We start from the raw sequence: 15,451 nt of genomic DNA on the forward strand, positions 1-15,451 counted from the left end.
AACTGCCGGCTTCGCTCCAGCCGCGGCCGGGGTACCTTCGAAAGCAACGTCTTGGAACGTCGTTCAAACTAAGCGGCGCTCTTCGCCGCGCCAGACAGGCACGATAATTATTCTGTAATTGAAACACGTAGACGCGCGTGCCAGCAAACAAGGTATGATGCGCCATTTAGTTATTATGCCCGGTGCACGAGTGCGCGCGCGGCTGCTTTCGGAGCCACTTTGCCGTTTCACGGATTCGCACGACGAGGATACTCTAATGAGGCTGAACGAGAGTCATCTCTTCTTCTCACGAAGAGACCAGAAACGTTGTGAGGAGAAAAAAAGCACGATAATATTAGGTGTGATCGAGACTGATATTTTTCAAAGTAATTTGCTGTTACGAACAACTGCGTCCTGTCGACGTCCTTTATAGTAGTTGACAGGATAAATTGCTTATTCGTTAACGGTTAATTAATTACAATTTACGAGACTTAAGCGACTTCCTCGAAAGAATACTGATGCGAGTTTAATTGAAAAATATACCTTCATACTATGAAACGAAAGACAATTGCAACCTTCAATACTTTATATTTTATAACTTTATTGTATATTTTTTGTTAGTTGATAAATTGAAGATTCAACATACTTATCGTTGTTTTAATTTCTGAATTATGTATAACGACACCGACAAACGTTGCGACGCATTTATGCAACGGAGCTGCACTAACTAAGTAATTTCGGAATTCCGTAGACGTCAAATTGTCACTGAAACGGAATGTCGCCGCTACGTCAGACATCTGCCGCGGCAATTGGCGTGTCACACCATAAATGCCAAGGTGGAGCATCGCGCTGGCAAGAAAAGTGCGTCTTACGTTTCGCTGCCGCTGCCAGCACTCGATCCAGCGAACTTTTTCGTCAAATGGGCGTGTGATCGTTTGTCGTGCCGAGATCTCTCCCGAAGAATTCGCCGGCATTCGCGGTGTTGGCTTACCGTGAATTGCTTTTAAATACTATCTCCTCTCGCCGTTTTTTCGCTACCGACTTAATTGCTTCATTCTTCTTTCATACGGCTTCGCATACGTGCTTAATGGCTTACGCTTAACGCGCGTTCCCACTTCTTCCTTCGCAATAAAAACATTGAATTATGGCGCGCTTACATTAGTATAATTCTCGAATAACGCGAGATAAGGATATTGTGACTAAAAATTATTTATGAAAACGACTTGCCGTTTTAATGTGACGTATCCTGCCTTTAAAAAGGGGATAACACGCGCTCGAGGCGAGGAATGAGTTCCGAGCTTTATAAGAGCGCGTAAAGGAATCGCCATTATGCTAAGCGCATATTCCGAAGGAAGGCGCTCGGGGGCATAGGGCAGTGCGGGTTCCCCGCGGCGTGCCGCAAATAAATTTTGCAAGTCCATAAATAATTAATAGATTCGTTACGTGGGCGTGTGTAAATCATCGACCGACACGAGATTCGCTCGCCTCGAGTCGGCTCGCCGCCCCGCTGAGCTCGTCGGGAACAAATCATCGATTTTCGGCAGTAAAAGCTCGCTTTTTGACAGAGTCTAATAAAAACGAGTGAGGCGTCTCTTAGACGCGTCGGCCGATTCCAGCGAAATATTCGGCGAAGGGCGATGCTATTTTTGGAGATGAGTCATAAAGTAATTATGTTTTCGTAAATTGTATCGATAATAGCACTCTCCTAATTTGCATTTTGCTTTGTAAATACTAACTGTAGATTGTGAAATAATATGGAATTTGTTGTAGGAATATTTATTCTTGTACATTTAGGTATTTGGAAAAGTGTGTTCTATTGTGTGTGCGAAGCTAGAGAATGAGCCATTGATGAACGCATGAGAAATCTCCCTCTCATCAAATAAAGAATCGTGGAATCTATTGGAGCATCCTCTTCTCTTGCGGGAGAAGCAGGTGCATGTATCCCCGCGGGGGCACGCGGTAATTTGCCCTCGATCCACTGCACGTTCGCAGGTCAGATTTTTCGCGGTGAAATAGTGGCATAATAGAAGTCTCGAGGGTCTTTTCTCCCCTCCGTTCGGAACTACGGTTTTCAGATTCGTGACCTATCATTATCTGGCGCGAACCGGAAGCTCGCTGCCGGAGGGGTCAGCCCGGCGGGCACCGAGATTCCAGGATCGTCGCGGTGACTTCCAAGGACTTGGGCCAATCAATGGGAATCGCTCGGAAATGACGGAAGCCAGGTGATAAGGATGTCACTGTTCTCGATGTATAGTTCCAAAGATGTAACGAGCATATTAGCGCTGTTGGTGGCATCGAAGAAATTGGTTCGCAGCCAATTTACCGTTCAACAGTTTCCCCTTCTTATGTTTCTTTGTCTTCTCTATCTATTGTCTCCCTTCGACTCGGGTCCAGATGTTGTCAAGGATATAAGATACCATACGACGGAGCACCACTAGAATTGGCGGATATAAATCGATTTTCTTCTTTCTGCATGTAAAAAAAATTCTATGTGTTTTATATTTATCACGCATTTTCTTTGATATTTTTATTTATTTATTTTATTGTCAAATTTTTCAATTTCTTAGTCGGTATACTTCTGTGTCAGTTATAATAAATTTTTGCATGAGATCAACCAACAGAAGAATCCTGGCTATCGGTTACACCTTCCGTGTGGAGTACGACATCTGGACAACGAGGGAAGGATCCCAAAATCTCCTGCGGCGAGGTTGAAAGTCCATTTCGCAAATTGGCGCCACACTCCTTGCCTTATGACGACTTCACGCCTGATTCCGTTAATTATTTTCGGCTTACAGACACCTTCCCGGTTGCGTCGGGATTTCATGGGGACATATGGCGTCCGAGTCACGCAGTCCAGTCATTCCGGCTAATCTCGTCGAAACTTTGACCAGAACTCCACCCCTTTACCGAAAAAGGGACGCGGAATCGGCGTGTTGAAGTCTTCGATGGATTCGACACGGCGCGTTGCAGCCGCTAATTATCAGCAGAAGGCATTTTTTTGCCCTTTTCCGCTGAAGCTACGTTAATGAGAGGCCACGGTCAACTGGAAATAAACTAATTGGAGAAAGGCGCCTTCTAATCATCGTGTCTAACTGGCACCGTAGGTGACGACCGGACGCCTTTGGGAAGGCGCCTCGAATAATTAGTCTTTGGTGGCACAGCAATAATTACGGTTTTCCACGTTTTCGTTGCCACCGAGCCGCATGATTTTTTTCTCATTTGTTTGCAACGTTGAAAAATAACACGAGTTCTCCGTTGTAGCTAATTAAATGATCTTCGAAATAGAGGCTTTCGTATAAAAATATATACATGTATTTGTCAAATATACATATATTAGCTCTGACATAAAAAATATAGCAAGTTAACAGGTTAAACTTTGGAGATTTCAATGTCAGCTTCCAAAGTAGTAGTCGCGCTAAATCCCACAGAGTCGAACGAAAGTGATCAGGTTCCAGTGAATCCGACTGACGCCTGACGGCACATGAAAGGACACGAATCGTTGTTAAAACGAGATAGACTCATCTCCCGCCGGATTACTCTCTGGCATTGTCCCGCCAACGGACAACAGCGTACTCTCTCGTATAAGCAACTCTGTGCGCGAATTAGAGTAAATCCTTTCTCCAAATGTCCGCTCTAATTCGGCACGGGCAGTCCGCAATGAGACGCTCTGCGGGAAACCATTCACCAGCAGCGGCATAAAGAAACGGGTTCGGAAATGAGCTTCGGAGATTATCTGGCTCGCCGTTACTTCGCGCATCAAAAATGAGCGCAGCCGACCATATTTTGTCAGCGCGTCAATACTTCTGTCACAATATACGCGCGGGTCAAAGAATACCGAGAAAATTCTCCGCTTTAACCACTTCGGTACACGACGGTATTTTTGACGAAATGGCTATATTAATATATTACAACTTATTAACTAGCATTTTCTCTTAAGTTAAATTAGTTCTTACAATGTGAATTTTATTGAGTAAAATCTGACAAATTTATTTGATAAAATTACTTGATCGAACGATGAAAATGTGCAAACATCGAATAGCTTCGGTATATTGGAGATTCGAAGTCATTGTTACGGCAGGTCCGTTTCTCCAGGTCTCGCACAATCAAACCGCAAGATCGTCATAGTTCTACGAAATCATGCCTCGGCCTCGAAGGCCGCGCCGCGCTCGAGCCCTAAAAAGAACCTAAAAATATCGAATTGCAAATCAAATAAGAAGCACGGTCTAATCTTCCACCTTGAAATCGCGCTGCCGCAATCTCATTTTTAATCAAGCCCCGATCGCGCTCCTTGCAGATAGAGAACCTCCTCCGCGTATATCGAACAGGCAGATGATCTGCCTTCCCTCGATAGAGGCCCATTGTATCCGAAATTGGCTTTTTATGGCGGCTGAATATAACATCAAGGTTGTTTGCAATATTTTTTTCTGCCAATCGGCAGCACGGTAGCATACCCTGCACCCGGAGGAGAAATTGGTTTTTGCATATCGCAATCGCCCCGACGCCTCTGATTGACTACTCGATAAACCAAGCCATTATTCATTTCGGCATAATAAGCGAGGGACTCGATTAACAGGCGCCACTTTGCGCATAAAATTTCGATTTAACGCACCGTTGTCTCCTCGCGTGCAATTTCTATATTAATAACGCTAAAACATAAAAATCACATTGTCGCTACGTCATTTCTTTCTCTCTCGAGCACGGATTTTTCACACAGATTTTCTTCCATCTGCCCGATTCGCAAAAGGAGATGTCAAAGTTTTCGAGGATAACGCGGCGCTTGTTATTACGGCATTTACGGATATCGGATGTCCTTTTGGTGCCTCCGGTGCTTCGACGCGTTCTCTCGCACTCTTTCCCTCTTTCTCTCCTTCGCATAATGCAGAACGGACCCATGAGCGAGGAAAAACCGTGTCCTCGTGTACAATGCGCTGAAGCGCAGGCTGCAGTTCCGCCCACTTCCGGGCCTTGAATGCATTCTCGACTCGTCTAACTACCCTTAGCAGTTAAGCCACGTGAAACGTGGAGACGTGTCCTTTTGCCGGTACAATTTTTTTTCCCCTCCCTCTTTCAGTCCGGTAAAAGTGTTCAACGCGCAGTGTACGATTACCAGATACTCGAAGCCGTGTATTTTCGTATAGCAGTCGGACGTCTCAAAAATGTCAGGTAGAGTATATTATACCGATCGCAACGCGGGGATGGTAAATTTTCTCCGGGACCATTATGCAAATCCCTCGCATTGTCTCAGATCGAACGGGAATGGATTTTTACGTCGCGACACCCTCGTTCCGCTTTCCGCAGTTTCTCCACGTTCGCGAATATAAACTTCGTGCTTTATATTACGTATAGTGTATTGCCGAGAGCTTCTTCCCGCCCACTAACGCCCACGAATCGTCGCAGGCGGAAAGCAAGTGAAACGTTTTTCTACCCTTACGCGATCTCTTCTCTATTCGAGGGTTTTTATTACGGTTACTCTCGAAGATTGTGTGCTCTCTCTCTCTCTCTCTCTCTCTCTCTCTCTCTCGTCGAGTCGGGCACACCCCGTAACACCCACTTCCCTTCCAGCTTGAATATGGGACACCGCGGACCGTAAGAAGTTAAACGGACGTATTATTTTCTGGAAAGGACACACGAGACCTTGGTTGTGGCGAACACGTGCGGCGTCGTGAGTGAAACAAAATGGGCACGTGCAGCCTACGGCGTCGTTCTCGAAAATTATGCGCACGATAACGGAGTGTGAACAAGCGATAACTACGACGTCGCTTCAAGTGCACGCGAACCGTGCGATCGTAACTACAAAGCTGCGCGGCTTATACAAAGGCCACGCTTCATCGCTATGCAAATTTAAATTATAATTACCATCGCTTACTAGGAGCTGAGTAACTTCTCTAACGATAAATATCCTCCTACATCAAGTCTAATTTAGTATTCCCCGGTGCTTTTGACGCACATCGAGTTAATGTATAATCGATTATATGATTTCACGTTGATTATTTAATATTCTTCAATTTTTGCTTTGATCAGCATCCTTTAATCTTATATAGCTATAATAGTATTTTATTCATGATCTTCTTTTAATATCGTTAATGTTTTTAAATATTAATGAATATTAATAAATATGTGTTTTAAAATATAAATCTTATCTCGATATTCTTTAATTTTTGTTTTGATTAGCATCCTTTAAATCTTATGTAGCTATAATAGTATTTTATTCATTATCTTCTTTTAATATTTTTAATCTTCGTTAATGTTTTTAAATATGTATTAGCGAATATTAATAAATATTAATATGTTTTTAAATATAAATAAATAAATATATATATATATATACACATATATATATCAATGTAATATTAGTACTATCGTACAATCCGATTTGTTGAAGTGTGTACGATTCAATTTAGACAATGGCAATTTCTATGTATATTGTAATTCGTGCGATATCCGAGACGCAAGAACGATATACCAAGCTTCATTTACCTCGCACACTTTGCTCCGGCGTTTTCGCTATTTGCGATTCCGTTTTATTACTCGATCTGCCATAAACGGGAATGGCATGGTACCTCGTAAAAGATACGTCGCACATCTATGGAAACTGCATACGCCCGTGGCTCGGACAAATCATTCGGTACCAGAACGGCTATACAACGCCACGAATCGCTTCGAAATTGGCTGTATACTCGTCAAACGAGGTTCTATAATAGCAACACGATCTCGCCGATCACGAGTACGGCCTAATAGCGATGTTGGTTTAGTGGTTTATTCAGAAGAATCTTATTGCTGCATTTGTTCAATAAACTCATGATATCCGGTTTCTCAATATTGTTTTATATCGTGGTAGAAACATGTGCGAAATATGCAAATCACGAATTGTAAGCATTATTGTAAAGGAAATATTTTCAGCGCGAACATTTGTGTGTAAATCTGATATTTCGACGACGATAGCGCTCCTTTAAACTGTCGTCGCCGAGCGTCAATCTATCGATCGAGAATGCAACCAGAAACCAGGTGGGCCAAGCCGCAAGTGCTGCTCCAACATTTTTAATGAACCACCGCCAATGGTGATCTGGACAGTGTCTCTCTGTTGGCGACAGTTGGTGTTCTTTGTGCTCGAAGCGGGAGAAACTACAAGCGGAACTTTCCAGCGGTGGCGGTTTCGAGACCCGTTTCCAACTAACCGGCGGACTTCTGGACGGCAAGTGGAGACTTGTAAGGGGACACCGAGCCAACGGGCTCGAACAACAAACAGGAACTGCAAAGGGCGGTACGGTTATCGGGTTACCGGCGCAGCTTAGCTTGATATGGCTGATTTATTGGCGGAAGTCGATTAGTCCCAATCTCACTCATAAAAATCGTGACGCGCGACGACGAATGACGACGATTTTAAGATTTTAACATGTCATCGAATTCGCGAATATATTGTATCGCACTTTACGGACGACGCGGATTTTGCAAGATTTCTAATGGGGAAAAATAAGGTATTATATTCGAAGCCCCGACTTCCTTGCCTCTGTCTCGTGCACGTTTTGCCAACGATTTTCATGCAGCCTATAATCCGTATCTGCAGGTCTGCCGCGGGGATTTGCACGGGATTCCGGAATTATCCCGGTGGCCGAGGGGGATGATCCTAAGTAAACACGCGTGCGGCCACACGACTCACGTCCCCACCACGCCGCGCTAAGACGCAGTTTCTTCGTGCTCGCACAATTCCTTGGAAGCAACCCCCCCCCCCCAAGTGAATGAGAGAGGGAGGGAAGCGACAATGCCCGGTAGTGTTGTACAAGGGCAGCAGATCGGGCCCTTCGATTCGCAGAAAGAAGGATGAATTCGGGTATAAGAGCGGAAAAGGTGCTACCTTCGAGCGGCCTTCGCGTTTTCTTCGCGCACCGAATGTGTCCCTTTACGAGACGTGTTATGTCACTGAACTGTCTCTTTTAAGACCCACCGACAACTCCCTGGACGACGAAAGCGGAGCAGCGACGGCTGCAGATTGCTGTTGGCAATGATGGATGAGACAAATCAATCGCGATGAGAAGCATATTTCGCACTTAAAATTTGCAAAAATATTGTATTTAAACTCGGCGCGTTTATTATTTTGTTTATTAACGAATACAAAATTGTAAAATTATTATCATCTTACTATCGATATCTTACCATATCTTTTACCTCTTTTATATATGTAATATGCAAATAACGTATGCTCATATAATTTAAAGCAAATTGGCTTTACTTTTGAAGGTTTACCTTCAACCCCATTACTTTCTATCTTAGCGCAGCTGATGCTGGACACTTTGATACACTCAAGGTGAATGTGGTTTGTGGTTAGAAGGATCACTACTTGCTCTCGATGCAACACTGTATCTTCAGTCGTAAACGCTAATAGCGACAATCTACGCGCCATAACGGATGCTCATCATTACTTCGAAATTGCAGTTCTCACTCGCAAACGTGACTGATTGTGTGCACAAAAAGCGTTTAAGTGCATTGCTTTACGTTCTTCTTTTGGGTAAACGACGACGTTCCCATTGTGCACTTTCGGTAGAAAGACACCCGTAATCACGTGTAAAGATAATAGTGGGTAAATGTGGTCAAATGCATCAGCCTTATGTAACACTATTATGTTAAAATCAATTCTGCGATGTGAATTCGCAAGAGTAGAACGAGTCGTTCTTGGAAGATCAAAAATCGCGCCTCGCGATTAAGCGAGACAGTACAACGCGATTTTTTGCGGATCACGCGATCCGAGATTCTCGCGCGTCTTGTTGATTCTTCGAGTGTTCCCGAAGAGTCGACGAATACGCTTAGAAGCAGATCAGGTAAGACCAGTTCGAAACGTAGAAACGACACGCTCCCCGGCTCGTCGGGGAATCACAGTGAGAGAGAACATTCGTCATTATTACCATTGACCGTTGGTCCCTGGGGTCTACCCATTCGGGTTTCACAGGAAGTAGGCCGGTCGGATCAAGGATCAGGCTGCCCTTTTTCATTTTGAGGCGGCCCATTCAGGTGTAATGGTCAGTTAAAGACTATCCAAACAGAGGATACCACCGGTTCTTTCGATGAACTTCCGAATCTTCCTTTTTCCTCATGACCGAGTGTCTTCAGCTCGAAGTCTTTTGCTTGAAAAATCGAATCTTTTGTTCGCTATTAAACCTCGATCAGCAATCGAATTAGTTTGAAATTTTTTCGTTTTTCAGGAAAATGATATAATAATAACATATAAGATTCATCAAATTTAATACTTACACGGTGAGAACTTGATTTTAAAATTTATTCTGAAAATCATGTTAATCGTGGGACAACATAGTATTTCGACGAATTTTATGTAATTTTCACTGGTTTATTTAATATATACTACAACAAATTTATTGTAGAGCACATGGTGAAAAAACAGAAAATCACATAAAATTTGTCGAAATACTATGTTATCCTACGATTAACATGATTTTCATTTGGATAAATTTTAAAAGAAAATTCTCTCCGTGTATTTAGTCTTAACAAAATTTGAAATTGATCTTTTCTTTATCTAATGCAAATTGTTCTCGTTCGCGTATTTTTAATATATTTAATGAAATTTATATTCTATTTATTTTTGACTTGATAAACTGGTCTACGCGAATTCGCGTATTGTTAATCAAGATCTACGCGAATAACAGACGAGCCCACCCGCGGTTGCCTAAATAGAGGAATCATCTCAAGTATATTTATCCACGTGATCGTCGAATAACAAACGCGGAAATCCTTAAATCCTAAATCAACCTGGCGCGAGCCGAAACCGAAAGCAGACTGCAAACAAACGGCGGTAGTCGAACCGTGGAGGACTCGTGGTCCAATGTGGCGAAAGTCAAATATTAGGTCACGAAATAAGACGTGCTTTGTGTCTGGTCGAGTTAAACGATTTCACAGTCGTGCTCAAAGCAATTTTCAATCATTTTCAGCACTTTATAATTTTAATATAATATAAGACATCACAGTTGTCTTGACGATGTCTTATGACTTATATTATATTTAAATCAAATAGTGATTAAAGATTCTTTTGTTCATCTATCTTTTAAGATGGCAGTAAAATTGCTGCATTGCACAAAAAAATTATGTTAGCGATCGCACACGTGACATTCATTCATCATCCTCGAAGAATTTGCATGATAACATATCCTGAAAACGTAACATATCATTTCATTCACTGCTCGAAACATTTCTTCATCAAAGTCGTAAAAAATGCTTTTCGCGTGGTTCTTGACTCGCTTCTTATCTCAACCGAGATGCCCACTGCTAAGGCGGTAGCGGCAGTGACGAAGAACAGAAAACGAAGAAACTGAAGCCAAGACAATGACCGCTGTTCAAACATGTTCGGACTTCAAACGACCGCCGGCGTATCTCGTGTGGGATGCACCGGCTGCACGTGCATTAGCGGTTCGCAACAGCGAAGATAAGTGCGCCTCCGTATAGTGTCGTATCCTTTCGAGCATCGGCCAGAAGGACATCCGGCATCGAAAATAATAAATATTTGGGAAGGTGCTACGGAACGATGCAGACGCAGTGAAGCCTTTCATTTGTAAGGACATGCCGAAATTAGTGTATCGGAAGCAACGACGAGAGATATATGGAGAAAGGAGAATATTTTGCTAGGACCGAGCCGCAGCGCGAACACCCAAACACTTTCCTTGCAAGCTGCGTCTATAACCCTAATATATAGGATTATATATCTGTAGTTTGTTTAAAGACTTCCTTTCAATGGCTTTCGCATATATTTTCATCTATTTCTCTCTATATCGTACGAATAATAATATTATACATTTTGTTTTTTTCTAATTTATTAGAATTTATAATGCGAGTCCTGATTGTGTCACTTTTTTAACCTCTCGTATAAGAAAACTTAACACTTTAAGAGTCTTTCGATATCAACGATCGCGACGACTTTTATTAATCACGAGCTCAGCTGGAAGACGTCGCACGCGCTTTCAGCGAGCAGCTGGCGCGGTTGTTAAATTTTATCGCGCATACAAATTTTATTTTTCAAGTTGGTCCCAAGAGTGGCGACGCGCGTATCTGCATACGCCGAAGATTCATCCACCGAGTTGACTGACGAGCGCCGCCCTCCCCTAATCGTTCGATCGCCAAAAAATTCACAAAAAAGCGCCACGGCGCACGCAAGGGCGACAAGGGACGGTGGAGAGAGAGGGACCAGGTTAACGGAGGAGTCCCAAGAAACAAACTGAGACGAAACTCTCCCTGCGTACCCGGGCACCGCCCTTGCACTCCACCCATCCATCTCCGGCGTGCATATATTTTTGGGCGGCTAGTTTTTCCCCCGAGGGAGATTTATCATGTCCCTACGCCTCTTCTCTCGCGGGCTGCTCCATCAGTGCCCGACGTGTGGCAGGGAATAATTGGCAGAGCGGAGGAGTGGCCACATCGTACTTCAGAAACTACTTCGGAGATGGCTCGTGGGAGCAGCAGCGTAGCTCAGTTACGGAGAAAACGACGATTCTCGCAAATATAGATAAAATAGCCTACATGGATACCTATACCAAAAATTATCTAATTAAAAGTATCTAATCACTTGCTGTCGATCCATTAATTCAATTAGATTTTTATACTAGCAAGTTTTTATTATCATGTTGTAAATAATGAAAAAATTAGAATTCTTTTAGCTTTCTGGAAAAATTTTCCACTTATTTAGTTAAATAAGAATTAGTCTAAAGAAGGTGCAATGATTGAAAGACACGCGTGTTGCGGAAAAATTTGAGAAAGAGATAAATATATTCAAATATTAAATCGCTCGCGTGTTATATTTCTTTTTTTAAATATGTGTAACTTTATTCTTCGCGCGTTGAAAGGGGCAAGAAGTTTATTAATACGGCACTGGTTGCTGTTGTGAATAATAAATACCGGGAGGACAATACAAAGTCGTTCGAGCAGTCAGTTCGAAATTGGCTCGTTTACGTACATCATCAGCTAGGATTATCGTGCTGTAGAAAGTGATCGAAAGTGCTTGAAAATGAGCACGGAAAAATTTGCAAAAGAGTTTACGAGTCTACTCATTCGTTACACGAAAACTTCTTCACCGCATGTAAGTATTCGTTCGATTAAAAACCATCATCGAGAGTAAAATACAGTCGAGACAAGTGAATAACGACTTTTATTCTACTTGTACATATACGTACATATGTATACCTGTTTAACGAGTACATAAGCTATCACATGTACGGTAAAATTTTTCATATATAATCTGTGATCATTGCGTGTGCATTTCAGAACGATTTATCGAATACTATTATACCTTTAAGTGAGGAGCAAATAGTATTCATCATACATCATGTGCTTAAGGCACTCAAGATGAAGAGCTTCGATGATAACAATAATCTGTCAAAAATATCCAATGGCGTAAGCACTCTTATCACTCCAGAAACTTCGACCGGAAAGATCAAAATTGTTGAACTTATAGAAGTTGAGGATACGTGCAGGTTGTTCTGAATCTTTCGCATATGTTTAACGATTATTTAAAAATGTATATTTCTTGACAACAGTTTTATGTTTAGCTCTCAAGATGTTCAATCTCTTGCTACGGATGATGATTCTTCTATTTCTGACTACACATCGCTAAAAGCTATTCAAAAACAACAAGAGAATTCTTTCAATACTTTGCAAAATGAAAAAAAGGTAAATTTCGTTACCGCATTTCTTTGAATCGTTATCTATTGTTATTACACTGATATATAATTATATATTACTATATGATATATAATATTAATATATAATTAATGAGCAATTTAATTTTCATAATTGTATATATCGTATATATAGAGTGGATACTAAGTACTCTAAAAGATTTTAAAGGGTGATTCTTCAAACATAATTTCAAGACAAATTTCATATGTCGGCTTATAAAACGGCTTAATTTCAAACATACCCGCTTACCCTTGAGTTCTTGATTGAATAAAAAAATAATGTATAGCCTCAAAAGATGAGCTTTCAAATATGTACAAAGTTTCGTCAAAATAATCCGAATGATTTTTGAAATTTTTGAAAAAAAAAACTAAATTTTTCTTTCAACATTGACGTTCTGTATCTTTGAAATTAACAATAAGTAGTTTCGGACATATGATTATATGAAGTTTTTGTTTTAAATTTGTGTGAGAAATCACTCCTTAAAATCTTTTAGAGTAGTTAGTATTCATCTTGTAGTTGGCAAATTAATTCTGATTATTTGGTTATCTAACACATTATTAATTTCAAGTTGTAATTTATGTATAGTTTATTTCACGATCGAATCCAACGATCTGCGTTAACGTTAGCAGATCCGATACTTTTGTTCGCGAGGAAAAGGACACTGAAGACCAGAAGAACTCTGAAGACCATGATTCTTTTAAAAGTAGTGACTTGGTGGGAGACAGTGTTGAAACAGATTTATCACATGATCTTTTTCAAGAATCACTGAACGAAATACGAAAGTCTGCTATGGACATTGTGGCAAAGCTAAATTATTTAGAAGTATAATTTTTAGATACAATATTTATATAAAATACGAAATATCACACATTTGTGTCTACATTTATTTATTTTACAGCAATCATTCCCGCAATCAAGAATAGTTACGCCAAAAGTTCAGCAAACACCTTTAATTTTTGGCTATTCTAATTCTTATCGCACTTCAACTGCGAATAAAACAAGAGTGTCAACTAATATTCGCAGGTCAAGTACCGTTTTTCCTAAAACACCAACGTCCTCTAAATTGTTCGTAACAGAAAAGGGCAATGGTTCCGAGAGACGTAAAAGTACTGGCGCAATCGGATCTAACGCTTCTGGATTTACTGGAAAATCTAGCGAATCCACAAAAGTAGGTCCCTCGATATCAAATCTAACTTTGTCACCAAATAACAAGGCATCACCATGTAACAAGACATCACCAAGTTCATCCGAATTTCGACCTAAGTTTACGAAAAATCCGAAATACGCTCATGTACGAAGCACCATACCAAAAGCAATTAGTCAAAGGAAAAAGATACAATAATTATAATGAAGTCAGGATAAAGTAATACGGTAAAATGATTATATATTTAATGAGAAACAATTTTGAAGTATATTTTAAGTACATTACGCGTTACATTATACCGTCAAAGATCATGTATACATGTATGTATTTGCTTAATGACTTGTCTACATATTTAACATATTTAAAGAATTTTTAAAATTAATTTTATTACTTATACATATATTTTTTACTTGTACATACATGAAACTTATTATTTACACATTTATGGAACTTTTTTGTGATGAATTTGTAAGACTTGTAAAAATTGACGAAGCAGTATGTACTTTTCGAATACCTAAGAATTGCCTTTTGTTATTAATGTAAATTTTTACAAATTATGAGTTCGTTATATTTAAATTTCATAAATATAAATGTAAGTCATTAAGCAAATACACTTATGCGTGATGTTTGGCAGTCTGGTGTAGCGCGTGAATTTGTCTGCCTTAGGCTATACACTCCGAAATGCTTTCTCATGCTCCTTTTGCTAACCGAACACCTTGCATAGCCTAAATACAGCGGCCGTGCGAGAATGGGAGCATTGGAAATGCAACGGAAATTATTAATCTGATCTTCGTTGTTTGATCTGAGTTTGATCTTTGAGTCACACGTAATTTGATTTAAAACACCGCCGCGAGCGAATAATTTCTGCATGAATTTCTGCAATGTAATTGTTCAATTTGAAATTTACCTCGCCCTACATAATTTTCATTTTATACGAGAAAAAATGTAAAAAAAATACAATTATTTTATGTTCATATATTAGCGAAGAATTATTGAAATGTTCTTAATATTTTAAATTTGTTATTTTTGCTGATTTAGACGAAGTTGTACTTTGGAGAATCAATTAAAGCTTTTAATTAAAATATAAAATTAATTTAATTCAATACTTCATTTCTTTCATCTCGGAAGGGTTAAATACGAATTCTTCCTTACACGCCCGGCGCTGCGAGACGGAGATAGGAAAATAACTATTAGTATCCCGGTCTTTAATTATAAAAATCGTGTAGGCGGTGCTTTGGCACCGCGTGAGCCTTCATCAATCATCCGTCAATCCACGTCCACGAGAGCGATTCTTCTAGATTACACGATCTTTGCCCTTGAAAGGCAGACCTTCGTTACTAGGAAGCAGGTAATCTCGAAGCTCGTAATTAGCGCTCGTCGGGTGAGGACTATATCTCGTAGCGCTTTCACGGCGCCTCGTCCGCTATATGTTAACATAGAAACCGCGTAATTCCATACATTATTTTATTTTAATGAATTCATTTCCATCAGAAATCCATTTCTCCATCATCCGTCTCGCAACGGTGTGTCCGCGGATGCGGTAGCAAAACCGCATCTGTCCTTAAGTGCACTCTCGGCGAAACACTCTTCAGCTTAAAAAGTGTTTCACTTGTTGACGTGTCAGCCGGGCCACTCACCGGGCGGACTCCGGGGGAGCAG

At 40.7% G+C, this 15,451-nt stretch overlaps 1 protein-coding gene across 1 annotated transcript; it reads left to right on the forward strand.

Moving 5' to 3' along the window:
* Window positions 1-11,844: 11,844 nt before the first annotated feature.
* LOC105455534 lies at window positions 11,845-14,889 on the forward strand. The gene is made up of 5 exons (XM_011698927.1): window positions 11,845-12,049; window positions 12,235-12,443; window positions 12,519-12,639; window positions 13,234-13,470; window positions 13,547-14,889. The coding sequence occupies exons 1-5, from the start codon at window positions 11,978-11,980 to the stop codon at window positions 13,988-13,990; spliced, it is 1,083 nt and encodes a 360-aa protein (XP_011697229.1). The 5' UTR covers window positions 11,845-11,977; the 3' UTR covers window positions 13,991-14,889.
* The last annotated feature ends 562 nt before the right edge of the window (window positions 14,890-15,451 follow it).

The sequence above is a fragment of the Wasmannia auropunctata genome, unplaced genomic scaffold (assembly GCF_000956235.1).
Source record: "Wasmannia auropunctata unplaced genomic scaffold, wasmannia.A_1.0 LD336106.1, whole genome shotgun sequence".
Lineage (NCBI taxonomy): Eukaryota > Metazoa > Arthropoda > Insecta > Hymenoptera > Formicidae > Wasmannia > Wasmannia auropunctata.